Raw genomic sequence first — 27,824 nt, forward strand, 5'->3', positions numbered from 1 at the left:
TAACGTGCAGTTTGTCCTCTGGCACTTGTCTCCATGCTTTTGCTCTTCTGCATTAGAGACTGCAGTTTGCAATGATTTATCCCATTCAGGACAAAATTATTCTCAGATTCTTTTAGGAATGTTCCTCCCTTTAATTTTGTCACCCAAAGGAGTAATGAAAACCTGTGAGACCACTGTAACCTTTCAGGAGGAAGACATTAGATGTAGCTCTGTGCTTTGAGAAGTTCAGGATACTTGGTGGCACTGAGCAAGGAGCCAACAACTAGAGAAGAGTAACTATAGAGACAGGTACCCAGTAGTTCTGAGTAGGACTTGGCTTGGGTTGCTGATGGGAGAGAGAGGAGAGAGGACATGAGAGACCAAGAACAAACTGGATCCCTGTCACTCCTGGGTATGTGGATGCACATAATATTTATGTGAACTTACTGTGTGGTGTTCCATGGCCATAGAGAGACCATCAAGCAGTTTTTGCTCTCTTCACAAAATGCCTCCTCTTTATTCAGTTTTCTCAGAAGCAGATGTGCCATTGCAGGAATAGGAAGCAGCAGCCCTGAACTCCTGCCTTGTTAGACAATGGAATGCATATTCCCAAAAACTGGCATCAGGAGCAAGGCAGCTGCAGCACATTCCAAATATTGCTCTATTTAAGGCATCCCAAGGCTCACAAGAACAACTGCAGAGCCAAACCTTGACACTTGCCAATAAAGCCAGCAGAGGGAGGAATGGCAGACCCAGGTAGGATGCACAGTTAAATGTGAATATAACAAAGGCTTCTTAAAATCCATGAATCTGAGTGATACAAGATGAAAATACTCAGCTGTTTGTATTTCCTTATGATACACTCTGTGCTTTACTTTTAACTAAGAAAGTGTACTCAGTTTAACAGCTAATTCTATTAACAATAAGTTTCAAGTAGCTTGGGTGCCTTCCATATATCTGACTCCCACCAGTTTTTCTTTCTTCAGGATTTTAGTAGCTGTGGTTTTAAGCTGACTAACATAGTGAAAAGGAAGGTGCAGCTTGCTTATGTTTGACAGTGTTTTAAATATACTGTCTGTGGAGCTGAAATCTGAATGTCTTGCACATATAATTTTGATTTTAACCCCACAAAGGCAGAGAAAATTGAAGTTTTAATGATGACTTTTTCATTATAAGCACATTTCCACTTACTCCCAGATGAAAAGGCATTTTATAAAAATGTATTTTATATTTATTTTCACTTTTTATTTACTTCACTGTAAGAGGCTTGGCTGGTGAACAGAGACTATAAGTTTAAATGTGGTGTTAGCTGTCTACACAGTTACTCAGGCAGTACTTTTCTTTGTAAAAGTACCTTTTTTATACATCTTCATAGTTACATTAGAAGTTTTCAAAGACTTTTGTCTCCCTTTTTTTGCACCTTTCCCCCTGGTATCTGAAAAAGATAACGGAACTCTACTAAACTCAGATACAACAGGATATGCAACGTTCTTTCTCAATTTTTTAGTTATTTTTTTTCTTTTTAAAAATAATCCCCGTGGCCATAATGCCTGAGAGGGGCCAGGCTGGCGCCAGCCCCAGGGCAGCCCCAGCTGGGCTTGGCTGCCTCCTGCCTGCTCCTGCTCCAGCCTGGCCCCAGATTAGAAATGGTTGGGCAGCCCCACTGAAATGAGGCACTGCAGGGTTCCTGGGGGGTTTCATCAGGACCTGGCAGATGCCATCAACACAAAGGCCCATCCATCAGTCCTGTGGTTACACTGGACTTTGGAGCCCCACTGCCCCACAGAGGGGATGTGCAGGAGATGTGGTCCATGCCCACACCTTCCCTCCTGGGGTGCAGCCCAGTGGGGTGTTCAGACAGCCCCCAGGGCAGGTGGGAGGTTGGATTGTGTGTGTGCATGTGTAGCCCCTGTGAGATACACTAAAAAGAAAACTTCTGTGAAATTCTAAGGTATTTTGGAGCAGGGAATGTAAGACTGGGGGTTGGAGCTTGACAGGCTGGGGCAGGAAACTTTCCCTTCTGTACCTGCCCAAGCCTCTGCCTCCTCAAAACAGGTAGGAGTTTTGACAAACAACACAACAAACCAAGGCAAGTTACAGTTCTGGATAAAAGGTAAACCCCAGGAGAAAAAAAGATATCTGTTAGCAAAAGATTATCGGTATATTTTATATATATATTTATAATATATATATATATTTATATATATATAATATTTATATTTAGGTGGGAGTTTTGACCAACAACAGAGAACAAACCAAGGCAAGTTACAGTTCTGGATAAAAGGTAAACCCCAGGAGAAAAGAAGAAGATAGCAGTTAGCAAAAGATTATCAGTATATTTTATCTGCATTTAGCTTGGAAACTTGGGCTGCTGTATCCTGTAGTCAAGGGATCCTCCGTGGTACTTGGACATCCCATGGTGGGCAATTCCAAGGGCTTCCAACCTTGTGAGAGCTCCTCAACAACCCACATTTCCCTCAGTATTCTGCTTTCCTGTATGTTCAGATAGGCAGGGATTGTAATGGAACCTCATGGTTTAGGGTTTTGCCTGGATAGCTGCAGGTGTCAGTACAGTTTTATTTCTTGCAGAAACAGTTGCTTAGAAATATTCTGTTGCTCTGCTGCTAGGCTCTCCCCATCTCCCCCTCCAGCTGGAAAGCAGGCAGTGCAGAAGCTCCCTTCTGGCTTGCTCCGTGCTAGGGGTAACACTGATTCTCAGCTTTGGACTCACCATAATCTTCCCTTGAGCCAAACACTGAGGTCTGGGAGTTTGACACCTTCTTCTGAGACCCTACAAAGGCATTACCTGCTCAAACATCTCACCTGCCCAAGCCCTAGCCGTGTGCATGTCTCACACTTCAGTCCCTCCCACTCATGACATAAAATGTAGTATTCCAAGCAGTTGCTTCCCTCTTACTCAAGTCTTATCTGTCCTGTTACAGATGATTTAGTGGTCATTTCTGTTCTTAAGCTATGAAACACGAGTACTCCCAATGGCTCCCATGAAACTTTATCCCTTGGGGTCAGCTGCTTGCTGCCTCATGACAAATGGGCACAGCATTCCTGCTGATCCATCAGGATTTGCCTGCCTCCCTTCCCCTCCTAACAAACACCATATTCAGTTGACACAATGGCAATGCAGCAGAGCTCTGTCAAAACTATTCCTTGTACCCCAGCAGGATCCAGCCCTTTATTTGTAATAGGACATTTAGGGGGAAAAAAACCCCAAACAAGTATGGAGAAATTATTCCCACAGCTTTACCTTGCAAACTACCAAAGAAATAACAGTTTAAATGAAGCGGGTAAGGGACTTCCCTGTGGCAAAAGGAAACTCAATTTCAGAGCAGAATTTTATCTTTTTGGAGTGTGGTTGTTTATCCTATTTTTATGGCAGCTGCCATTTGTTTAATTGCTGGCCCAGCACACACAGATTTTTCTACCCATGTGTTCTCTCTTTCCCTCTGGGCAGACAGACCATGCAGTATCATGGTGAGACCCATTTGTGTTGTGCACAGCTTTAAAAGAGCAGCGTGGAAAACCTTAAATTATTGAGCAGCCCTGCAAAGTCTGTCTGCTTGATCTAAGCTGTGCAAGGTGTTAGAGTTTTTTATTATTCATGAGTCCCTTCAGAAACCTGGAAGTCTTTTAACTCCAGAAAGATGTACTTGAAAATGTTGTAATGTATGGGTAGTAATGTAAAGTGTAAAGTGATCCCAAGTAATGTAAAGTGATCCCAAAGGCTGATCTGCCAGGACAGCTGCAACCAATGCAGCCCAGGACAGATGTTCTCCTGAGGACAGAACCTTGGGCTGCCTCCTCCCTGTGCCCTGCTTCCCTTGAAGTGCTGAGCCTTGTGCTGACCTGACTGCAGAGACCACAGCATGGAAATCTCTTTGGACTTTGCTGCTCATTGTTATTCAAAGGCCTCTCCACACTACAAACAGCAACCACAGCTCCTTCTGCTCTGTGGTAACCATGGATTTGGTGTGTTGAGTTTCACAGCATCCCTGTAATGTGGTATTTCTGAACAAGATCCATCTTTTCTCTTGCAGCCCAGGTCCCTCTTTCACATCTCCTTGTGCCTCTGCTCCTTGCAGTTGGCTGGATCATGGGCTGTGCACTCCTGGTTTACATTGTCTTCTCTTGATGAAAGTGAGTGCCTTGCACATACCATATACCACCCATGCTTCCTTTGGTTTGCACTGCCACCTTTTAACATATATTATTTTTCTTTTACAGGACAGAAGAATTTACAGTGATGTTCATTAGAAGAACCTGGAATTTAAGTTGAAAAATGTATAAAATTAATTATTTTTAATATCAACACTGTAAACACGGTCTACACACTTTATCTACAACAAAGGTTTGAAATGCTAGTTAGAATCATCAGACAGATTTCCCATTTTCAAACAGTTTGTAATTGAGTGAGTAGTTTCTGGAGTCCAGTGGCAGGTCAGATACCTGTCTGTTCCCCAGCCTGCCTTCTTGTGGCCACCTTGAATTTAAGAAGTGTTGGAAATGGTATCCCCAGAGTTAGTGATGCAATGGTGGACAAAAAAGTGAGCTCAGCTAATTTGTGAGATCTGCCCAGCTGGGGAAGAAGTATCTCAGTGTATTGGGGGGCATTTTAAGTGAGTTAAGTCAGATTTTAAGTTTTGTAGTAAAAAAAAAATTAAATTTAAAATATTGTAATGGTTCAGTCTCCTTGTTCCAAGGTCTGAAGTACTAGTGTCTAAATAAGTTTTTTTAAACTTCAATAACATCCTTTTTTAGAATAGCAAACAGTTATACAAACATAATACTACATAAAGAAAAAAAAAAGGCCTTTAAAACCTGACAGGCAAACAGGGAAAGTTGCCTGGAAGAAATGAATCCTAATATGTGTGACTTGGACTCTCTAAATCCTAAAAGGTTTGTTTTAGGATTTGATAGTATGTAGATAAACTAATTGTATGTAGATAAACTGCAAATTACCTGCTGGTATCTTTTGTTTACAGGATGTTCAGGGCCCAATTTTCTATTTTTGTATTTTTCCAATCCAGTTCTTGCCAAATGCTGTTGGACTCTGGGCGCTGACCTGGATCAAGCCCATGTGGAGCTGCCGCCCTGTTTCCTGGCAGTCCCCTTGCTGCTGGCAGCCTGTGCTGAGAAATTCAGGGATTGCCACGATGAGTCCTGGCTGTGTCTTGTCTGAGGAGCTCCATGTCCCTTTTGTGAGGGGCCGGAGGGAGCAGGGAGTTTCTCACCCTGCACAACTTCCCAGCTGCTCTGCAGGAGGGCAGCACTCCCACAAACCTGACCCGGGCTCTGCCTGACCCCTCCAGCTTTTCCAGGTGCCTAATAACATTTGAAATCAAATGTTTCGAATTAAAATGTTACAGAGCTAAAATATAAGCATTACAATATGTTTTAGCTTTACCTGAATTTTGAGAGCAGTAAAATCTGATTTGGCTGAGCAAAAGAAAATAACTTTCTAGGCTAGCTTCAGTATTGCCAAGCTGGCTTGCTACATACAAAGGGAAAGAAGTTCCTGCAAGTTGTGTAAAGTTATAAATAGAGGGTTATTCCAAGAAAGCACACATCTTATATGCTGTTTAGAGTCCACTGACCACGCTGCAAAGTTGACCTTTTGCAGGCACCTTCAGGACAGGCCATGTGGGTGTCTTCATAGTGAAACCACACAGTGCACTGCTGAAGCTCCCCACACGTGCAGGAGTGTTTTGGATATCAAATAGGTTTGGTTTTCTTTCTCTTCTTGAGAAATAAAAGGAAGAGATGCTAGTGATTTAGGAGAAGAAGAAAACACACGCTCAGATTTCCTCTAAGATGTAAGTGCATTGCTATTAAACTGTGAGAATAGCTTCATTTTTTCTGTGAGGGTGCCAGTCCCCAGAACACTTGTGTTGTTAGGAAGCTGGAGCTGAACTGCAGGATCATGTCACTGAGGTGTGAAGGGCTCTGCCACATCACCTCACACCCAGCTCTCCATCAGCACAGCCGACCTACAGACATGTAAGGCTGAGCACCTTTGCCAAGACCCCTCTTCATTCCTATTGTTTCCTTCCAGATGATGTTTTCTGTGATCTAGGATGACTTTTACTGATTAATTTGTTACTCTTAGTGTTATTTACAAAAGCTAAGTGGGAACACTTGGGTTCCTATTGCTCCAGAGAATGGCTGCCAAGTTTGCAGCTGGGCCTCTGCTGGGCTCTGAGCAAGGTGAGGAGAGACGAGCCCCGGGGGCTTTCTGCTGACACTTCCAGCCTCTTGGTAACATTAATGTTATGTCTGTCATCCTATGGAAGGGTACTGGTAAACACAGGAGGGTAACTGGTCCTCCCCACTGCCTGCCAAGTGAAGCCCTTGTGACAAAGCTCACGTGAAGGGTCTGGGGCCCTGGAGGGGCTCAGGAAGGGATTGGGGCCCTGAGGGACTCAGGAACCCTCTGGAAGGGAGTGGGGCCATAGAGAGGCTCTGGAAGGTTCTGGAAGGGATTGGGTCTGCAGAGGGCCTCAGGAGCCTTCTGGGATTGGGGTTTTGGAGGGACTCAGGAAGGTTCTGGAAGGGATTGGGGCTGTGGAGGGACTCAGGTTCTGGGGCCCTGAAGTTACCAGGAACCTTCTGGAAAGAATTTGGGCCATAGGCTCAGAAAGGTTCTGAAGGGGATCAGGGCCCTGAGGGACTCAGGAAGGGATTGGGGCTGTGGAGGGGCTCAGGAAGGTTCTGGAAGGGATTGGAGCCCTGAGGGGCTCAGGAAGGTTCTGGAAGGGATTGGAGCCCTGAGGGGCTCAGGAAGGGATTGGGGCCCTGAGGGGCTCAGGAAGGGATTAGGGCTGTGGAGGGGCTCAGGAAGGTTCTGGAAGGGATTGGAGCCCTGAGGGGCTCAGGAAGGGACTGGGGCCTTGGGGTGAGGCCTGCTCCAGACTGTGTCCCCAGGGGGTGTCTGAGGATGGGTCCCTGAGGTGAGGATGACTCTGGGCAGCCCAGGACACACTGCAGCCCTCTCCCCCGGCCTGGGGGGTTCTGCCTGGGCCCCTCTGGAGCTGTTTTACCTTCATTTGGAGCTGGGACCTCCACAGGTAGGAGCTGGGGTTGTGTTACTGCTGCTTTCTCTGTCAAAACAGAGGACCTGGAGGTTTTTGCCTTTTCGTGAGAGGCTTGTTGGTCCTTAAAGCAAATACCCCGTGTTATGTAGCAACATTGCATTTTGTTGTGGTGTTTGTTTACTGATGTTTATGAAAACTGATTTTAAGCCCTTGTACACCAAGATAGTTGTGATCTTTGGAGACAGTCTTGGCAGGGTGAAAAGTTACTCTGCCAGTATTCTGTGTCTCAACCTGAGCTACTTATAACTGATTTAATAGATTATTGACTTAATAATGAAATGATAACTACTTGTGCTTTGCATGAGTATCTTATTCTGGGTGGCAGTGAGGGGAGAGGTCACATATGGGTTAGATGCCCTCCTGGTAATGGCAGTGAGCTGGAGTTAGGAGTGGAGGCAGAGCTGGGCTGAGCAAGGCCAGTCCTGAGCAGGGGCTGCTTGTGAAGAGGTGAGCAAGTCTGTACCTGGAGCTGGTTTCAGTGCCCCAGAGAAGTGGTGGACTGGGGGGGTCACTGCTGGCTTCCTCACTGGCACAAACTCTACCATAGCAGCTGTGGCAATTACTCTGATGTCTGCAGGTGGCTCAGAGGGGAAAAACCCTTCCCTGTGCAGCGTGCCTGCTGCTGCAAACCACAGCATTTGCAGATTTGGTATCTCTGACAATAAACAGGTGTGGTTTTAATTCTGCTTTCCTCAGTTGTTACACGTGTTGAGGCGTGGTGCTCACGGGTGAGTAGAAAAATGTCTTTGTGGAGAATGTTTTTTCTTGTACTTCTGTATTTCCTACAAAGAACACAAATGTTGCATTTGGCTCATAGTTTCAGTTTATTATCAAAATGCTTTTATCAGATGACAAACTTAGAAAGCTAAAAGGAACATAGGTTTTTTAATATACCTATTGTAGCAGTCATCTGAGGTATCTGGAACTTATTTTTGGAAATGTGTTTGCTTTGATACACAAAGCAGTAAGTTTCTTTGCAATCTGCATGAGGATGTTCAATACATATCACTGCAGATTTAAAGCCTTTTACCTTCTTACTTAAAGCTCCATTCTTGCAACCAGTTGTGCAGCTTTACTGATGTGAGGACTGACATTGATCAGAAGATGTACAAATTCTGTGCAGGATCAGACCCTAAACATTAGGAAAGTCATCTGAAAACTTGAATGTTGGAATCACTCCAGCAGAGAACTCAGTTTTGCAGAGTTTGTCTTACTGCCTGATACCATGCTTTACTCCAATTTCCCAGTTCTGTGCAGCCACTGATAAAATATATTACAATACTTCAAGTCAAAAGTGTAGCTCAGATTTAAATATAAAAACTATGATTTATACATTACTAGAAACTTTAAAAAAAGACCAACTTTAAAGACAGCGAGAAAAAGCTTAGAAAACTGTGAAATGGTCTTTGATCACAATCTTACAGATTACATGTTTAAAAATTAATAAATTACCTACAATTTCAGTTTGGCTGGAAAGCAGTAAATAAACTTGTAAGTAGTGACTTCAGATAATACACACTGGAGTAGTTAGTGAGAAGTTAATTACAGCAGGTCTTTGGACTCCTCTTGTATAAATGGTTTCAAGTAAAAATGAAAACATTTGGCAGAAGAGGTTTATGGGAACAGCAGAGGGTACAAAGTCTGACACTACAGATACAAACCCTTGTCTGGTTATCCTGTGACAATGTCTAAAGCTGTGTTACTCCCTGCCTTCTGCTTGATCAGAAATAGGCACTCACTGACCACTGGGAGATGGGTCCTATTTTCAAATGTTAAAGAAAAAGCCAGTGGGCAGTGGGGTCCAGGATGAAGTAGAGGTGAAGCATTCCTGTACACTGACAGGTGATTTAGGTCCTACAGGGTTTGGTGACAGGAGAAGCAGCTGCTCAGCTCTGGCAGCTCCTTGCTGCATTGCTCTCAGTCCTTCATTTGGTGTTTTGATGTGTGGTTTGGTTGGGTTTTTCTTTTCTTTTGCCCATTCACTACGAATTACTGAGACTACTCTAGCATATTCCTCCCCACATTCTTCCCTCCTCCCTTTTTCAGTATTAGTTGAAATCCCTGGAAAGCTTCTGGAGATGCAAGGTTTCCAGTTCTGTCACCAAACTCGGCACTTCTTAGCAGGATCCATGAAGTTTGTCTTGGTGCATGAAAAGGCTTCTGAAAACTCTGGAGAGTTTTGCAGTGATCCTATGACCCTTTAAACCAAAATAACAACATTGTTATTGTTGCTTGCTTTTGTTCAAATCAAACAAAACAATTCACATTTTGCAACTTGGTATCATCTCAAAATTCAGTGGGAAACGCCTGAATCTCTAAATTCTGACTGTTGCTTCCCTTTCACCTCAGGTAGTAGCTGTGTTTTCTCTTTTCAGTTTGTATAGTCCCTCTTTTGGCCCCTCTGAAATACCAGGCCTGTCCCTTCCTCCTGCCTGCCTCTCACAAAAATACATTTATTTCACTAGGAACACATTTATTGCTTGCTGGTAGTTTTCACTGAGAATTTTTTCAGCCAGGCTTTGCTGACAAGTTTCTCAGTAAAGAGACATCAAGACCTTGAGGTGGAAAACTGCAGTGTAACTTTTCTGTGAATATTCATTTCTGGTTTTATACCCATCAAGTTTTAACTGAGACCACACTGCTTGTCTGGGCATTTCCCACAAAGGTTCCTGTGAAATGAATTTCCTAGAAAAGAGACTCATACAAAGAACTGTTTTGAATGAATTTGTGGGGACATTCCAGCTAGGGCAGCTTTTATATCAGTAATTGTCAGCATATGTGAACAGATCTGCTGGGAGCTGCTCTGGCCTTCAGGAGCTACATTGTGCACATACCTGTGCTTCAAATGGGAGATACTGGTGCAGACTGGTTGTGGGCCAGGAATTATTTGAAGAACTGTTTCTTTGAGTCATTTGTGATTAGTCTCTGAATCATCTTAACCATTAGATTCAAGAGAACCAAAAAGTGTCCACAGAAGTTGAGGTGAAGTCCAGCAGCTGCTGCCTGCCATGATTTGCCTGTCTGCAGAAGACCAAAGTGAGAGTACTCGCTGCCTGCTCCCAGGAGCCAGCAGCAGCACAGGAGATAGCACAGAAAAAAGCAGTGCTTCAGTGCTCTGGAGGGTTAGGACTGCCAAAATGGGCTTCTGCCAGAAACAGAGCAAAAAGCATTTTGGGTCTATTAAAATTCTACTTACAGTTGTTATTAACAAACAGATAAAACAGCAGTGGGATCAGAGTCCTGCTTGATTTACCAGTCTCCTCACAACTTCAGGGACTGGGTATGTAAGCAGAGCTGGACATGTATCTGCTGCTCTACTTGCTGTGTTTTAATCTGAGGTGTGAACACAGATACAAACTCTCTTTGGCCAGCCTTGGACTGTTACTTGATCTAAGGCAACTTTATCTGAACTTCTTATTTTTTTCTAGCAGACAAAAGATTCTACCTGGCCAGTACAGAGTTGTTGGCCCATAAGTTAAAATTGCACTATGCAATTAACAATTTTTATGAAGACCTGCCTGTCCCACCTGTAAGAAGAGATGTCCTACAGTCAGTGTAGCAGCTGTTAATGAACCAACCAAAAAACCCCACCCCACTCCCCCAAATTAAAAACAAAACAAAACAAAACAAGCACATTGGGAGCCATTGTGACATTTTAATAGTAGGTCACTAGGCACTGATTTTGTGGGTGTTTCTTAGGGACTTCAATGCTTCCTGGTTTAGAGGTCTTAGAGGGGACTCATCCTGAAAATTATACTCTAAAAATGTTACTATGGTTTCTTAATAACACTTATGTAATCCCTTATAAAATTTCTATAGTCTTTTATACAGATGTAAAAGCAGCACAATACATGAAGTCATACACCCAGGATCTGCACAAACAAATTACACAGAGATGTTGAACTCCTGAACTTCAAAGGACTTGTGACTCATACAAATTTGATATGCAAAGAGGAGGCAAGAACTGCTGCAGAGCCTCATTAACATCCTGACCAAAGGGGGCTGATCACAGGGCTTTGATGCATAAACTGCCTCTGGAGGGATCTGCAGATCCACAAATAGTACAAAAAGCACCCACAGTGAAATGCCAGTCAAGTAGCAATTGAAGGAACAGTCACTGCTTTCACTAAATATTTGAGTACGTGGGATAAACAAAATAATTCTCTGGTGAAAAGCCCTTGAAAGAAAGATCCTGGAATTAATGTAGTGACTTGTAACAGGAGAGAGCTCAGCTATTGTGTATGTGAGTTCTGGAGCTGACCCAGCCTCTCAAGGCTACCAGATGGGATGTCTGCATTACAGCTTCACCTCCTGGACCTTGTTCAAATTGATTTCTTGGAGCACAAATATTGTTACACTGCTGATGAATAGGTGGCTCTGACTTGATCTGGCCTAGAGACTTCAAGCTCACCTCTTCTTGGGGAGCTGAGTACAGAAGGCAGAAAATACAAATTTCCCTAATAGCTGGAGTATCTTTCTAGCTCTAGATGGCAAAGGAGTTCCTCAGTTTCATGTCAGCAAGGACATGACACAAGGTGATTTCTCTCTCATGTCAATATTGCTGTCTAAAAGGAGATGAGTTATTTTCCATGCTTGGAAGAGGAAAAGGCTTGTACTCCACAGATTAACTGGAGATACTACTTGTGACTTCAGGGGAGGATGGACTGCCAGCTGTAGCTTTTAGTCTTCCTGACAGAACCCTATCAGGAGCCACTGGAGGAGCCAGGGGATGTTTGGAAGAGCACTGGATGGCAGACCCAGTCCTGGGGACTCTTTCTCAACCATCCCCAGAGCCTGATGCCTCTGTATGTGTATATGCCTAAATCTGCTCTGGTGCAACCTTGCCTTTTGGGGAGAGTTGTAAAAATTGAGTTGCTAAAGGCAGGATCTGCCCCGGAGATGATTACACATCCTGACCTGAATTTGCCTGGGCTGTGCACGTCGGTTTTGATGGAGTTCACAGCATACTCTGGTCTGTATGTTCCACACCACACCTACACAGGTAACAAAGAAAAGCTTTTGTTAGCCATAAGATTCCCCAGCAAGAGACTTGATGTTATTTCACTTTGAAGTACTTGATGTTGTGACAATATTGTAACGACTTCACGTGAGAACATAGAGGGGAAATAAAAAAGTATATTTTGCTTAAAACCACAAATTATACTGTTGTACTCAGACAAAGGCACCTGGAGAGAAACTAAGATAAAAATTACCCAACAAGACTTTACTTTCACTACTTTGTAGTGAACGCTGCTCAGCTTGGCAACTCTGCCAGCTGTTAGTAAAACTGGAACTCATCCTGCTCTCACTGTTAACCTGTAACTTGAGTGCTTTTCAAAGCTGTCAGTCAAAAAGAGAGAATACCTGTGCAAAGTTCAGAAAAAACAGCTGTTGGTGGTTCATTTCAAGACCAGGAAGAAGTTGTTCTTTTCCATGCTTTTTCACAAAGTTTTGATAGGCCTGTAGAATGAATTGAGCAGAACTGTTACAAGTGCCAGCCCAGGCAGCCAGAATGAAATGAGGAGGAGCTTGAATTCTTTGCCATAATGAATCACAGGCTGCCTGGGACATCCATCTTACCACCCCCCCTCTCAGCAGAATCCAACAGGGCCATGTCCTTGCTCTGTGATACCCACAGCCTGAGTGAATCAAGTTTGTTTTCTCACTGAATGGGCCTTACAGCACCATTTTACACCAGGTTTAGTGAAGCTGCACAAATTACATTGAAATAAAGGGTAAGAGAAAGAGGCTTGAAGCAGACAATTTAGTGTAGCAAGATGTCAAGGCTCATGGAATAATTTCAGTAAGATGGGTACACCCAGCAAGCGAGATTTTTGCATAACTCTGCATTGTTCTACAGGGGAAGAAATGAAGAGTACAAAAGGAGGATAGTTGTGTTCTGAAATAGGGTGGCTACAGAGAATCAGTACTGTTCTTCAGCAAGCTTTATAATTTTTACATCTCTACTGCACAATTAAAGCAAATCAACTGCATGAGTGTGGAATGAGGGGTTAGCAGGTCTGCTGAAAAGCCTAAGGAAGTTTTAGTGGAGAATGACCTGAACAAGAGCCAAGGGTTCCACAGTACTGCAAAAAAGGCAAGTGTTACACTGGGGTGTGTGTAAACAGGAGTGTCTTGGAGAAAAGATCCATGAAATCATCCTTCTACTGTACTTGGCACTGGCCAGGTCTCAGCTGGAGCACTCTGTGCAGTTTGGGGCACTGCACTTGAAGAAGGATGTAGAGCAACTGGAGAGAGTCCAGAAGAAAGCAACAAGAATGAGCAAGGGTCTAGCAAACATGACCTCTGAGGAAAGACTGAAAGAACTGGGTTTGTTTAGTCTAAAGAAGAGAAGTCTGGGCCTTCAGCTATGTAACAGTCTTCAAATACATAAAAGGTCGCAGGAAAGAAAGGAACAGATTGCTCAGTTTCCACTTCTGAAGGGAAGACATGATGGCACCAGCTGCAGAGGAGCTACAGGACTCCCCTTGTGGTATGTCTGAGTGATACAGAGATGGGTGATTTTACCTGCTGGCAGGAGGGGGGGCTAGCTTACCTCTTAAGATTGCTTTTGGACATATGAATGATTATAGATATCTAAATTTTGGGGTAATACTTCTGATCTGATTTTTGTCTGGCTTCTCCCTGCTTTCAGACAAAGTACCCCATTCCATGGGTTTGCATTGTTTGTTTTTAAATGTACAATGTTCCAGTAACTGAAGATCAGGCTAAAAATGCAGCACTGATGCTTCTTTTAGGCTTCCAAATCGTTCTTTGAACTCTCACCAGGAATTGTATTTGCCCTCAGAGGGTGTGTTTCTGGTTAGGTAAGTGTTGGTGCTGGCTTTGTTGCAGAAGCTGGGCTGGTAACTTTGAGAGGTGTGAGTTGGCCTGCACATCCTGGTGGGCACCTTGTTGAGGAGTGGCAACACTTCACTTGTCAAGTGCTGAACATTTTGTGTTGGAACAGGGTGTTCAGGGAAAGACCATGTTATTACCATGTTAGTAAATCATCTTACTAAGGCCTGCAATCAGCAGGTTGTCAAGTAGCAGGACAGGTCCCAGAGAAGCTGACTTGCTTCTCAACCCTCTGCTGCCAGTTCCAGTCTCCAAGTTGGGCAATCTAAGGAGTGAAGTGCATTGCTGCCACGAGGGCTCAGCACAGGCAGCCCAGATGTCACTGCCATCTTTGGATACCTCTGTGTGGGACTCCTGTCACTTGACAAACTGAAATTCTGAACAGTTTTTTGAAAAGTGAGTAGTGATCCTCACAGCAGAGTCAGTTTATGGGTAGAGCTTAGAAGAAAGTCATTCTGTCCCTCCTTCCTGGCATGAAAAAGCTGGTGAAGACAGCCAGAGGCAGACAGCTGCTCAGCATCATCAGTTTAGCCAGGTGATGGGCCAAGTGTGAGTCATTAAATGTTTTCATCCTACAAACTCTCTATGCACAAAAGGAAAAAAGGAAAAAAAAAAAATGAGCTGAAGAAGAGTGTGCTGGGAACAGATGATATTTACCCTGAAATAACGATTAGGATTAAAGATATACTGTGGCTTGTCAACATTTTTACAAGCATGCCTCAGTGATGCCATGGGTATGGTCCTGTCCCTAACACAAGAATAATGCTTCCTCTGCAAAGGCCCTGAAACTGATTTTCTTTATGATGGTTTCAGCTACAGTAGAAGGGGTACAGAAATGGATACTTCTTACCTTATATGCTTGCCTAACACCCCCATTATCAGCAATGTTCTCTCCTAGTGTGTTGATTCCACTGAGCTGTAAAATAGAAAGGAAAAGTATATTTTTTGTCAAAGCAGAGCTTATCTGGGACCTATAACACCAAACTTCACGTGGTTTGCATTTTTAAAAGGTGAGAATTCCCTTTATACTCAGCAGGTTATGTTTACATCTCTGGAAAGCCTTTGTGTGCAGCATTTGTGTGCGTGTGGGTCTGCATGTTTGGGACATAAGATTTTGTGCTTCCTTGTGAAAAACAGCACTGGTAGTAGCAAATCAGTAGGACATACATGCTGCCCTCCTGCTAGGTCCCATGAGAAGTTTCCATACTGGTACACCATGCACTGGGAGAGCTCCTTGAAATTCCGTGCTGATTCCTCAGTCCACCAGTCGACCAGGTCTCCATTCTCATTAAAATTTCTGCCTGCAATAATATGTTAACAGAAATTCATACACAGGAAGTGGCTGCTGATGCAGCAAGAAGGGTAGCAAGGAAGTGTAGTCCCTCATGCAAAAAATCTGTAATGAGCCACTCAAACAGATGACACTCTTTGGTGGATTTTTTTGGTTTTCAGACTGAAAAACCAAATTCAGAGTGCATCAGGAGCTGGGATTAAGGCTCTCTTAGGAAGCTGGGTAGGGATGGATCCTAGTGTGGGTCTAGAAATTAACTAGGTTAGAAATTAACTAGAAATGAACAGTGTGGCTGGGCAGGAGGGCTGCTGACAGGCCCTTGGGTTCCCCCTCTGCCAGCCTAGTGACACATCCTCTTCACAGTGGATGGTTCACAATGGTTTCTGGTGTAGCCTCAGAGAAGCAAGCAACCAGCAGCTCTGTTCCCAGCCCAGCAGCTACAGGAGTGGCTGTGGGATTCTTTGGATCCCACTTCTGGGAATCACCGTGCGTGATCCTAAACCGCAAAGCCTCAGAAATCCAGATCTGCTCCGATGTATGGAAACTTCAGCCACGTGCCCCTGGAATGAATGAGCACTAAAGCACGTGGTACATTCTGTGCACTGCAAGCTCTGTGAGTAGGAAGTCAGTGCCTCACCGTTGTCATCAAAGCCATGTGTGATCTCATGCCCAATGACCATGCCAATCCCACCGTAGTTCAGGGATTTGGGCTGAGACGCGCTGAAGAAAGGGGGCTGCAAAATGCCAGCTGGGAAGACTGCAAAAAACCACAGACAATTAAGGCATTGCCTCCTTATCCCCTGTGCACAGTGTGAACACACCATCCCTATGGGCTTCAGCCAAATGGTGCTGCTGCCTGGGATTTCCCAGCAGCAGTGAGTGCCTGGCCACACGGTGCTGGCTGTAGGACTCAGTGCTGCCTGGGGCACAGCAACCTGGCTCTTCAGACACTTGAGAAGGCAGCAGCAGCTTTTAGTTTGTCTCCTTACTGTTTTATTTTACCTTTTCAATTTACAGCACTTAGCATTCCCTGACTCCTGTATCATTATCAAACGACCATCACAACATCGTGAAAAGTGGGAGGGTGTTCCCCTAGCAGAATAAATTATGTGCCCTCACCACAAATCAATCTTGGAGAGAGGAATTTATCCTTTCACAGCAAATACCAGTAACTCCTACTGGAATCAATAAAAATAGGCCAGGCTGGAAATGAAAGACTAAGAACAAAGTGGTTCTTTTCACCCACTTCTTGCTAATTTTTCTAGGCTTTTAAGAAACATATTAGTAGAAAGAAATGCATGTTGAAATTCTGATCTTTTTATAAATGAAGAATTTTTTTTAAAAAATCCAACACAAAAGAAGCAGAATTCCATGACACATCAGACAGTGAACTTAAAGTCATCTGGCAGACTTTAAATCTTAATAACAGCAATTAAGGATGCCTCAAAATTCTTTAAACTTTTCTTAAAGCCATATGTGAGAGAATGTGTGTTAGGACTTTGCATTCAAGATAGCTGTCAGCTGAGACTCAGGATTTGAAAGGCTCTGCTTAAAGCAACAGCAGTGTGGAGCAGTCAGTGAGCCAGAGCACTCATTAACCAGCAGGATGGAATTCCCCATCCTTCCCACACCACCAAGAAGTTTGTACAAAGGGCTTGTGAAGGAGCTGTGAGGAATGAACTCACATGAGCTCCAGGGCAGAAAGCTCCCTGCCTTCATTGTAGCCAACTTTCCTTTCAGGTACTCACTGTTTGTCCCTTCAGACCCCCAGCAGGCTGGGGGCACCAGGCTGCCCTGGTCACTGACCTCCCACTGCCTGTGTCTGCAGGGATGAATCCCAAGGCTCTTCCTTGCACAGGGGCAATTCAAAGTACAAGGAGATGAGAACACCATCAGTGAAACCTCTGATTTTGCTGCACTGAGGCCCTTCTGCAGCCCCCACCATATGAGCCTGATTTTAAAAATCCACCCAAAGGCATATATATATATATATATATATAAATAATTCAGCTGCACTCAGAAGTGGGGACAGCTTACCTATCTGGTTTCTGCTTGCTGAATAGAAAGCATTGACAACAGCAGCTCCACTTATCCACCTAGTAACAGCAGAGGAACAAAAGTTAGAATCTCAGTTCTTAAAGGCAGAGATAATAATTACTTGCACAAACCTAGCAACTGAGTAGCAGAATCACAGCATCACTGAGGCTGGAAGAGACTTCTGGAGATTGCCAAGTCCAACACCTCGGTGTGTGCAGCCTCTCACTGCACCTCAGATACTCCAATCCCTTACTCATTTGAGTAGCCCTTTCAAAAACACCAGCTGGAACTGTTTAGCCACAGTTATGAGTGTAGGTCTGAAAAGCTGTGACAGAGTTGGAAAATGCAAAGTGGTGATTCCAGAGGTGTGAAGCATGTACTTCATCTTCTGAAAAGGTGAGAGCCTGAGGATGCAGGAGGACTGACTTAACATCTAGTCAGAATTTCTGTGCCTCTTCCCCCTTGTGCTATCCCTGTGCATCTCCAAGGAGAGTCAGGCTTCTCTGTATCACCTTCCATTAAGTCTTGAAGACAGCAATAAGACCTCCCCTTGGTCTTGTTTCTGTGGGTTTTTTTCAGGCTGTACAAAGCTAGTTCTGTTATTCTCTCCTCCCCAGAAGCCCAGCTCTGCAGCCCTTGCTCAAGCAAATAGTCTTGCAAAGTTAGCAGAGCCAATGGGTACCACAGTAATTGTTCTGATTTGGCTTAAATTAAGTTTCCAATGGGTCAAAGGTGAGAGAGGAAGAGCAGGCAGCACAGCCAGGAATGTGCTGGGTCAGTTTTTTTGGTAGATCCACATTAATATCTGAATTCAGAGCAGGAGTACATTTCTGAAGAAGATTCCTGCTCATCCTCCTTTAATCATGCTTTCTTTGGCTCAGCAGTCTCTGAGCAAGACAAACAAATTTCTTAGGGATGAAATTAATCTTTCAGATTAACTTAATTAAAAAGGTGCTCTCCAGGAGCCCACTCCTGGAGCTGAAGGACCATACTAGAATTAGTACTGCAGAATACTTAACCTTCTACACCATCTCCCAGTTTCTTTGCCCTGCTCACTAATGTAGCTTCAGCCCTTGAAAAACAAGCAATGCCCTCTTACCTGCCCTCTTCATGGTGGAAAAAAGCACAGAAGAAAGGTCATTAAATCATCACTGATTACCCTCCAATTACCCCCTCCTGTGGAAACTGGATGAAAGACTATACACAGTATTTTTAAGTACTTACTCCTCTTTGTCCACCTTTTCTCTAAGCTTTTTTAACCTTTTCTTCTGGGTAAACACTAGATTTTGAATAATGTTCTCAAAGTATTCTTCTTCTTTGAAGCTCAACTAAAAAGAAAGAGGGAGGAATGCTTAGTGGTGGTGGTATTGATTTAAAATAAAAGACACATGGAAAATCTGGTCTTAGGCATGCTGGCAGGGGGATTGGAACTAGACAATTTTTAAGGTCCCTTTCAACCCAAACCATTCTGTGCTTCTCCCATGAGCTAAGCACCACATTTTTAAGAGTGTTTTTTGATCTACAGTTTGAACTTGGTTTGCACTGCTCTGCTACATCACAGAGTTGATATTGTAGCTGGATGTATGATAGAGGCTCAATAATTTAATTTTTTTTTCCAGAAAAATTTATTCTCTCTTTGGATGTATTTTTGAGTAGAGTTCAGCATGTATTGGTTTTGACCCTAACTTCTGGGAGTTACCCCCTTGACACCAGTAGCTACCAGTCTGCTAAACTGCAGTTCCAGGACACAGGAATAAGGTTCAAATAAGGAATAAGGTTCAAATGGTGATTTTAAGAGCCATACTGCAGTTATATGTCCATAGTTTTCAAAATTAGCACTTCTGTGCTACATACTGTCTGATCACACTTGTGTCTTAAAGACACGGATGGAATTACTTGTAGAAATGAACCTACAAGGTGAAAGAATCCTGTGGTCACATTTGGCAGTGCAAAACCTCAGGTGGGGTTTAAATTATCTGTGCAGTCCAATATCAAACTTGAGGGACTAATTCCAACCCATGGATTAACAGGCACAGACACCAAGTTGGGTGTAGTTGCATCCATTCCAGCCAGGGGTAGCTTTATACACCCTGGGCTGAACATCACAGCTCCATGTCCTATCACAGCCTGGTTCTGTGATTCTCCAGACTGTCCCCATCCCCACGAGGCCCTGCAGTGGTCAGCTCTAGCACACTGCCTCTCAGCACACCCTGATGGACACCTGAGCACAACCCTGAGCTGCTCTGCAGATGTGCAGGGCTCAGCTGGGCTGTGAAGGCACTCACAATTTATTCTCTTAAATCCATTTTTTTCCTGGCACTGCCTGTTGTGGATCCTTACCTCCTGGTACTCACTGTTCAGCTTATTGTCATCAGTCACAATCTCATCTGGGTAACCAATCCTCTCTCTGATGGCTGTTGCCTAGGGACAAGAGAATCTGAGATCCATAGCAAAGCCAGACATATATTCATTAATCATAAATTGCATAATAAATGCAAGATGGAAGCAACTGCAGAACACCCAGGATATTATATAGGTTTTGTTTACTTTTTTTATTCGTTGAAAGCATTGTAGAGTTTATGATTAATTGTGGCAATGGAAAAGTCTAGAAAGTATCTCATAGTTCTTTTTCTTCATACAGTAACTTACAGAAATGTGCACAGACTCCTAAATGTGTTTAAACTGTGCTTTTGTGCTGAAAAGCTGCTTTGCTTCACTCCCAATTCAAGACTCTCTGCAGTTGATTTCTTGAATTTCAGACTCCCATGAGCTGTCTGAAGCCAGGTCTTCCCTTAAAAGAGAACTCCCCAATGATGTGGGGTTTTTTTGTTTTGTCCTATTGCCCCTAATAGTTGGGCAAGTCACCATAAATCATTCATTCTCGTTTTCAGTATTTCTTTCTTGTAGATATTTGTTATCTAGCTCCTTAATCACTGCTTTGCCTGAAAGGTCTTAATCTTCTATCTAGATTCCTGCTATTTTGTGTGGTTATCTCCACAGAGGCTCTTCCCATGTCCCCTGCAACTGACATAGGAAGCCTGGGAGCTGCCATGTCTTACAGGCACCAATATATTATGTGAATTTGTGTATATAAAGCAGTGATAGATACTGTGCTTTTTGTCCAGGAAAAGCAATTGAAATCTTGAATTTTCCAGACATACACAAAATTACCAATACTTAAGATTTTACTTACTTTTTGTTCTGCTCTCTTTTTGGTTTCTGCATCCATCCAAGTCAGGTCATCTAAGGTTTTTATGAAAACATCACGTATGTCTGCAATCATTTCCTCAACCTAGGAAAAAACATCAGTGTTACAAGTGTGCATAAACCCATGCAGTTATTTTCCTGCAGTTACAGCTTTGCTGCAGACTTGTTTGCCCTGCACTATCTGCTTAAGCTGATGCTGCTTGTGGGCCACACTGAAACCTGGAGCTCAAGCTGAGTCTGCTTTTAGCCTCTTTTGTGGGAGGGAAGGGGATGGATGGACGTGAGCTCACGAGGTAATTTTGTCATTTGGGTTACAAAAAAGTCTGTGAAACACCCACCTGTTTGACACAGTGCATGCGACCAAATGACAGGGTGTGTGTCAGCCACACGAGTGGCCTCTCTTAAGCCTGGAGTATGGAGGAGGGGTAGGAGGAAACTAAGTTCTAACTCCAGGTGAATCTGCACCAGGTTTGTGTGTGGCTGCAGAGAAGGAGATGTAAGTGGTGGCCCTGTGTCCCCAGCTGGTGTCACTCTGCAGGGGCTGAGTGCTGGGGGCAGTCAGAGCAGCTCCTGAGAGGTGTGTGCTCCTGTCCCTCTGCTGCTGGGGGTCATGGGAGTGGGGCAGAGAGATGGCTCTCTCAGAATCTTCTCAAGTCACCCATTACTTCTCCCTGTGGCCATCAGCTTGGGCCCAGGCCTGCAGCAGGAGCTGGGAGCAGAGGAATGGCTCCCCTAGCAGGTACCGCCCGCTTGCTCCTCACACGGACGGAGAAGCAAACCCGAAGGTCAGGTATTGGGAAGCGTAGGTTAACAAAGTGTCACCAAAGCTGTGTGAAGAGCTGCCTGGGGCCAGTGAGGTGAGGCTGAGAGGGCAGACAGGCTGCTTGCTGAAGCTTTACCACATGTTTGCTGTCCCCAGCAAAGGCCTCCTGCACGTAGAGCCGCCCCACCGCGCTCTCCAGGTTCCCATTGACGTAGTTCGCGCAGCGGCGCCAGACGGCGGCCTCTGACGTGGTGCCATAAAGTGCCTGTGGAACACAAACCTCGGGTAAACCAGTGCCACGGGGCCCACAGAAGGTGGAGGAGAAGGGGGGCAGTGGTGTGTTTCAGAGCAGCCCAGCAGGGCTGCAGCACAGGCAGCGATTCCCAGCGGTGTTGGAACAGCTGGGCGGCTGCGCTCCCTAACAGGGGGAAAACAGCAGACTCCTTAGCAACATTCTTTATCCTTGCAGAATGTGAAAGGTAGAGAGAAGACTACTCTAAAAGCTAAGAATGGGAGAGGTTAGAGAGGAATACCCTAGCACAGAGCTTTCACTGTGGCAGGGACCTGTGTTGCAGTCCCAGCTCTGACAGGGCCGTTAGATTGTGGTTTGCACCCAGCCAGCAGCTGCTTCTCTCTGAGCCTCCCACCTCTGGGGTATTGCAGAGTAGAAACTCATTTACTCTGTGGGATGTTGCTGCAAGGTATACAAAGATTTTGTCCTGATAACCTATAAATAAATGAGTGGATAATGTTATGGTATGATGCCTGAATGCAAGCAGTGTAACAGCCAGTGTCAATGTAGGGCAACTCTCTGAAGCCATGTTCTAGTATGAAGTTTTTATTCCATAATGAAGCAGCTGCCCGTCTCCTCAGAGGTACAGAGCAGTGGCTTCTGGTGCTAAAAGCTCTGTAACAATCAACTGAATTACTAGGAAAACTACTTCTGTTTGTTGTCATCCTAAAGAATTAGGAACAGAGAAATGATCCATTGACAATTTACCTGCTTATTACTAAAAATAACATGAAGTGAAAATGAATTCATACGTGTACAGTGCTGATGCATCTGAAATGACACCTCCTGAGCCTGCAGGGCATTAAGTCACAGATACAGCACTGTAGGGAACATCGTTGTTTTCTCTTCATATAAATCTTGGAAAAAAAGAAACTGATGTGTTTCTTCAGTGGGACTAATTGTATCCTGAGGATACAGTTAGAGTAGCTCTAAGCATTAAACTACTGTCAAGATTGGGCCCTTGGTGCTCAACTTCGAATGCACTGATTTGGATGCAGAAGCTTGTTACCAATTGATCAGAACTCCTGAGTACTCTTTTTCAAATAAACAGGACTGTTCTGTTAACAAAATGGGGATTAATTTAGATTCAGAAAAGCATTGAGACTGAGTACCAGAACAGGGCTTTTCAAATTCACTCCAGCTATTAAACACTTTTCTCATAAATCATGTGTATGCTCCAGCAGAAGCTCCAGCAAACAGATCCAGCTTCTGTGCACAAAATCCAAAAGGCGTGAAATTTTTATACACTACAACTACATTAAAAAATTATCTTCTTTGGTTCACAAAAGCCATCTCCACAACTTAAAACCAGATAAATTTCTGCACCTTACGAAAAGCATTCCTTGTGTCCTTGTAGTCACGGCTCAGGCTGTTGACAAGGTCCATGACAAATCTCCACATCATGTAATTTTGAAGGTCTCTGTTTAACCAAACAAGAAGAAGCTGGTAATGTTCTAAGGCTTTTTCAGTTTACTGGAAAACTAAAATGCACATTACAAAAATACCTAGCATACCTACCTGGGAGTGTATTTATTAAGAATAGACTTGAGCTTGATAAGGTATTCTGGATCATAAACAATGACGTGCTCAGTGTTCTCAACGTTGATTTCCACAGTTGACATGATATCATTGATGAATTTTGACCAGTTGAATACCTGGAAAAATCAGTATGCATTATTACACAGTTAAATCATAAAGAAGCAGATTGAGCTGTTTTTTCCAGGTTAAATAGGACAGCATAACACAAATGCTCTGCCTTTAGTTCTCCTAATAGCTGCACTATGGAGTCATCATAATAATAACTGATCTGAGATAATCTGTACCCTCTGTGCTCCCAAATCCTATTAAAACAGGGTGGTGGTTAGCAGGAAAGGTTGAGACGTTCTTTTGATTTCAGAGTTACACAACTAGAAATGTTACAACCCTTGTAGTCTGGAAAAGCAGGCATTATATTTTAATGCATATTTCAGTTGTCTTTTTGCTGTATTTGGCTGAGAGCTTTTCAGTCAAAGCATGACCAAAATGTTAGTACCATTATGTCTCTGTATCTATACACTTTAGTCCATGAAAGGATTTATTTTGATATGTTTGAAAACAGACACACTAAACCCACTATCTGTAATGAATTCCCCTCTGCATGCCCCACTCTGTGTGCTGGAGGAGCAACTGATTTGGTGCCAGGTCAGTCTGCAGTGTGCTGTGATGGGCCAGTCTCAGAGTTCCTGGTCATTTTCTGCCTCTCTGGTCCTAAAACCTGATTTTCTTTATGCTGGTACTCACCTGTTCGAGAGACCCACAAAGCTCTCGTGAGCCAGTACCTGTGAAAATTATTTTCTGTGAAGTTTTTAGTGCCCAGCTGGTGTGAACAGTCTGGGCTGGGGGGAGGCAGCCTGTGGGCACTGCTGGGCTGCACAGCCTGGGGCTCTGACCCACACAGCCACAATCTCCATCCTAGCTCCAGGGTTCCTAATCCATGGCCTCTGTGAACCACCATTTGGCTGAGAAAATCACCATCAAAACTCTAGAGCTACTCAGTGCTTTTACCACATTGGTAAGTACTGGCTTTAGTAATGAAAAGAGATCTGTTACATGTAAGAAAAGCCAATAATCTTTGTACGTCCTATATTTCGTTTTAATTTTTAAAAAATTGTTATGCCTATTACTTTGAAAAGTATCAGTGATTTTTCCCAGTCTGTATCTTTTGAGAGGGAACTTTTATTGGGAGAAGTAACATGTTTCATCAAACAACCTAATACAGCTGAGGAAGGCAGATAAGCCTGCAGGAACAAAATCAGGTTTGAAGGGGAAGCAGCTAACTTCAAACTAATCTTAGGAATAATTGCTCTTCTATCCTTAGACCATTACAACAACACTACCAACTCCCATCATGTGTCTTTTAAGCATTTTTGGATAAATTTGGAGCAGATGATTATTGCTGATCTGTAGCACTCCCCAGGAACTAAAAATAACCAGGGCAATACCATTCTGTGACAAGAAAAGTCAGTTCTGACATTGTGACTGCTGAACTAAGACCTGTGGGAGAGAGTAAATTGTGAAACAAATTAGGCAGGAGTGAACTATCATATAATTTAAAGTCGAAGAATTAAAGTCAATAAAAATAGCAGTGATTATGAAACTGTGATGGGAATAAGAGGATTTCAGAGTTTCTCACTGGCCTCAAAGAGTGCACAGAAGAGCCCTCAGCACAGTGCTGACCATGGGGCACAGCACTGTCACCTCTCTGCCTGCTGGGCATGGCACTGAGGCAGAGCTCCTGTCTGATGACCAATCCCCCCCTCTGCTCAGATGTTGTAGGAGGTTTTGTTCTGAATCTGTGGCTCTGGATTAACAGAGAGGGCCTGAACAGTCACACTACAACAACTTTGCAGCAGTTTGCATCAGTGGCTGCAGCCCTAACTTTTGTCCTGGGCCCTCTGGAGCTGTGGTGATTACAGAAAGGGAATTAATTTGTACTTTGGAAAGGATGCTCTCCTGATTTCCAGCAAGGGCTATGTAAGTGCAAGTTCTGCAAGATTTACTGTCCTGAACCCGTGATAAGTCAGGCTCAGGATTTTTTTTTTTTTCCTTTGTCCTCTTCCATCTCTTGGTGTTGTAGCAGAGGGGCCTGTGGGTCAGGAGAAGCCGTGGGTACAAGAGCACAGTCCTCTACACACAGCTTCACATCACCTGATGTTTAGGTACCAGAGTGGGCACATCAGGTATCCTGTTCATTTCTAATCTGTCTATGCTCAAGAAAGAAATGTCTTTAAAGAACAAAGTGTCAGGCCTCAGTGTTGTCTCAGCAGTTATAAATCAGAGGTTAAAATGTCAGACTGTTGATCACTCACCTTATGATCAATTTCCAGTGAGAAGTTATTTTGTAGTTGGGCCAAGGTCATTTTATTGTACAGCAGAAGGGGATCATTTCTGTCCTCAGATTTTGTTGTTGCCTACCAAAGTTAATAATGATGAAATTACTAAGTACAGTGAGTCAGTTCACAGCAATTTTGGTAAGCAGAAGTAAAAAGAACAAGAGGATTTCTGGCTTAATACATCACTATACGTTTGCATTAACTGTAAGGTACCTCCTATGTAAATATGGACAGCATTTGAGAGGAACTGCAGGTACACAAACAACTACAAGTAAATAGTGACCTATATAGTAATATATATAATATATATATATAGTAATATAAATAGTAAATAGTAAGAGTAATACATGGGAGAGCCTACATCACTCTTGCCTCAAGTACTCCTGACTGACTTGGGCAGGAGCTAAACCAGCAGGTTTTACCCATTTCAACTGCTTTGAAAAATCATTCATGCCCAGTCTGATTTTCTCTCTCCATCCTTTTTCAAACACCATCTCTTTTCCGCTTCCTCTTCCCTGACCTATTGTGCATTCAGTCTTTTTTCTGTGTTGTCTTTAGGCAGTTCCCAGGAGCACAATGCCAGCTCTCTTCCAGGAACAGTCAGCCTGGTGCTGAGTTTTCCATGAGAGGTTCCCAAGGGAGGGACCAGCAGCTTACCCCCCAACAGCTGGAGAGGCATTGCTGTTGTGGTTTCCTTTTCTATCCCCCTTCACAGCTTTCTCCAATTAATTCCTTTTCTTGTAATACTTTTCCATCTCTGATCTGAGCCCAGAGGTGTATTTTTCAGGAAAGTTGAAGAAAATCAAAATCAGATGTTTGAGTTTACACACAGGGAGGAGGAAGGTTTTCCTCTGCCAAACATGTGCCCTTACTATCACTGGAACTTGAAAAATAACTGAGGCTAAAAAATTTGTATTTGGCTTCTTTTACAGTCATCCTCAGCTTCAGGTCCTTCTGAAATGTTTAATAAACACAAGCCATGTTTTTGCTGGTGAATGCTCTGATTTCCATTTGTTTTTCTCTGTCCACATTCAAACCGTAGCTGTTTCTCCAAGCCATACTTTAATGGAGAACAGTGTTTAATTACAAATGCACTTGGAACAATCAGCATTGTGGAGCAGCTTGTGCAGCACAAACATGACTTTGTGTTGCACGACAGGCCAGGGGCTGGGAATCAACTGCTCTGGTAACAGCCCATGGGGAAACAGGACAAAGGGAGAAGAGGCCTGAAAGCATCTCCTGAAACTCTGTTCTAAACCAGACTAAACAGAAACCAAGGCCCTCTCTCCCTTTCTTCTCTTGAAGGCCTTCTCTGAACAGATTAGGGGAAAACATTTTGCTATTTGGAAAACAGCTAACTCAAATATTTTCCCTTGCTGGTTAGAAGGCACCTCTTTCTTATTATGTGTCCCTCTTAGGGGTTCCAGGCCCCATACATTTTTGGTCAGCTTTGGTCCCACAAAATAACATCAGCAAGTAGCAGTTTACAGTGAGCTTTCTTAGGCATTAAGAAAAAAGTCTGTTATTTAAATGACACTTAAAAAATGTTTTTCTTACATTGGCAATCTCTTTCTCCAGGTCCATAATTATTTTCATTTGGTCAGAAACCACACTCTCATTGAAAGGAATATTTCTTTCTTGCAGGATTAGTTTAGCTACAGAAATCATGAAATCAACATAGGCGGTGCATGCCTGCAGGAAAAAATACAAACATTTTAAAGACAAAGCTCCTCAAAGTATAACATACCATGATTATCTTTAAGATTTCTTCACTTTTATGAACTACGCTTCCTCATCCCTTTCTTAAATAGTTTAAGAGTGATATATTCTGAAATACTGCTAGATCACAAGTAGAAAATAACTTTGAAAATTACCTCATGGAAAACTGTTCCATAATTTGTAGCAATGTTCAAAGCTAACCAGCCTCAACTACTGCACCATGTTTTCATTATTTAAAATGAGACATTTATACCTCTGTATTTAAACACCATCACCCTTGTTTTTTCTACCTCACTTTAATTACAACTTCCAAAAATACCACTTCCAAAGAGCTATGTTCCCAGAAACATAAAACAGAGAGAAATGCTGATGGACTGTGTGAAATGGGCACTGGGGGAAAATCACTCCCAGCAGCAGAGCACCTCCATTTAGAAATCATGCTGCTGCCTCTAAATTTAGTAGAGCTGGATATACTATAGACAATATAGCACTTATCAAATGTGACAAAGCAGAACTCACCAAGGTTAAGAGTGGAAATAGGAAAATATATTCTCTTAAATGTTTCACTATCAATATCTGCAGATCTCTATTTTATGGAACTTAATGTTATTCTAACTCCTTTTTGATAAACCACACTCATGGCTTATCAAAAGATGCTGGGTTTGGTATGCTTTTAAAATCAAATAAAAATACATAATTT

General features: G+C 43.3%; 2 protein-coding genes across 7 annotated transcripts in view; one reads left to right on the plus strand and one right to left on the minus strand.

The window, feature by feature from the left end:
- The first annotated feature begins 507 nt into the window (after positions 1-507).
- On the plus strand, positions 508-4,981 carry STRIT1 (small transmembrane regulator of ion transport 1). Its single transcript, XM_071752888.1, has 3 exons — positions 508-735; positions 4,032-4,131; positions 4,219-4,981. Exons 1-2 carry the CDS (start codon positions 723-725, stop codon positions 4,124-4,126), a joined length of 108 nt encoding a protein of 35 aa, XP_071608989.1. The 5' UTR covers positions 508-722; the 3' UTR covers positions 4,127-4,131; positions 4,219-4,981.
- Positions 4,982-7,890: 2,909 nt separating this feature from the next.
- MME (membrane metalloendopeptidase) overlaps positions 7,891-27,824 on the minus strand; it is a 34,891-nt gene continuing 14,957 nt past the window's right edge. For all 6 annotated transcript variants that reach the window (XM_071752881.1, XM_071752880.1, XM_071752885.1 and 3 more), the window contains 15 exons: positions 26,963-27,097; positions 25,382-25,483; positions 23,052-23,188; positions 22,860-22,953; positions 21,378-21,506; positions 20,465-20,563; positions 19,612-19,692; positions 18,496-18,599; positions 17,272-17,330; positions 15,872-15,991; positions 15,111-15,244; positions 14,794-14,859; positions 12,450-12,545; positions 12,003-12,079; positions 7,891-9,283 (listed from right to left, as the gene is read on the minus strand). In XM_071752881.1, the coding sequence (XP_071608982.1) occupies positions 9,184-9,283; positions 12,003-12,079; positions 12,450-12,545; positions 14,794-14,859; positions 15,111-15,244; positions 15,872-15,991; positions 17,272-17,330; positions 18,496-18,599; positions 19,612-19,692; positions 20,465-20,563; positions 21,378-21,506; positions 22,860-22,953; positions 23,052-23,188; positions 25,382-25,483; positions 26,963-27,097 (1,533 nt within the window). In that variant the 3' untranslated portion in view covers positions 7,891-9,183. The remainder of the gene's footprint in view (positions 9,284-12,002; positions 12,080-12,449; positions 12,546-14,793; positions 14,860-15,110; positions 15,245-15,871; positions 15,992-17,271; positions 17,331-18,495; positions 18,600-19,611; positions 19,693-20,464; positions 20,564-21,377; positions 21,507-22,859; positions 22,954-23,051; positions 23,189-25,381; positions 25,484-26,962; positions 27,098-27,824) is intronic.

The sequence above is a fragment of the Heliangelus exortis genome, chromosome 9 (assembly GCF_036169615.1).
Source record: "Heliangelus exortis chromosome 9, bHelExo1.hap1, whole genome shotgun sequence".
NCBI classification, from domain to species: domain Eukaryota; kingdom Metazoa; phylum Chordata; class Aves; order Apodiformes; family Trochilidae; genus Heliangelus; species Heliangelus exortis.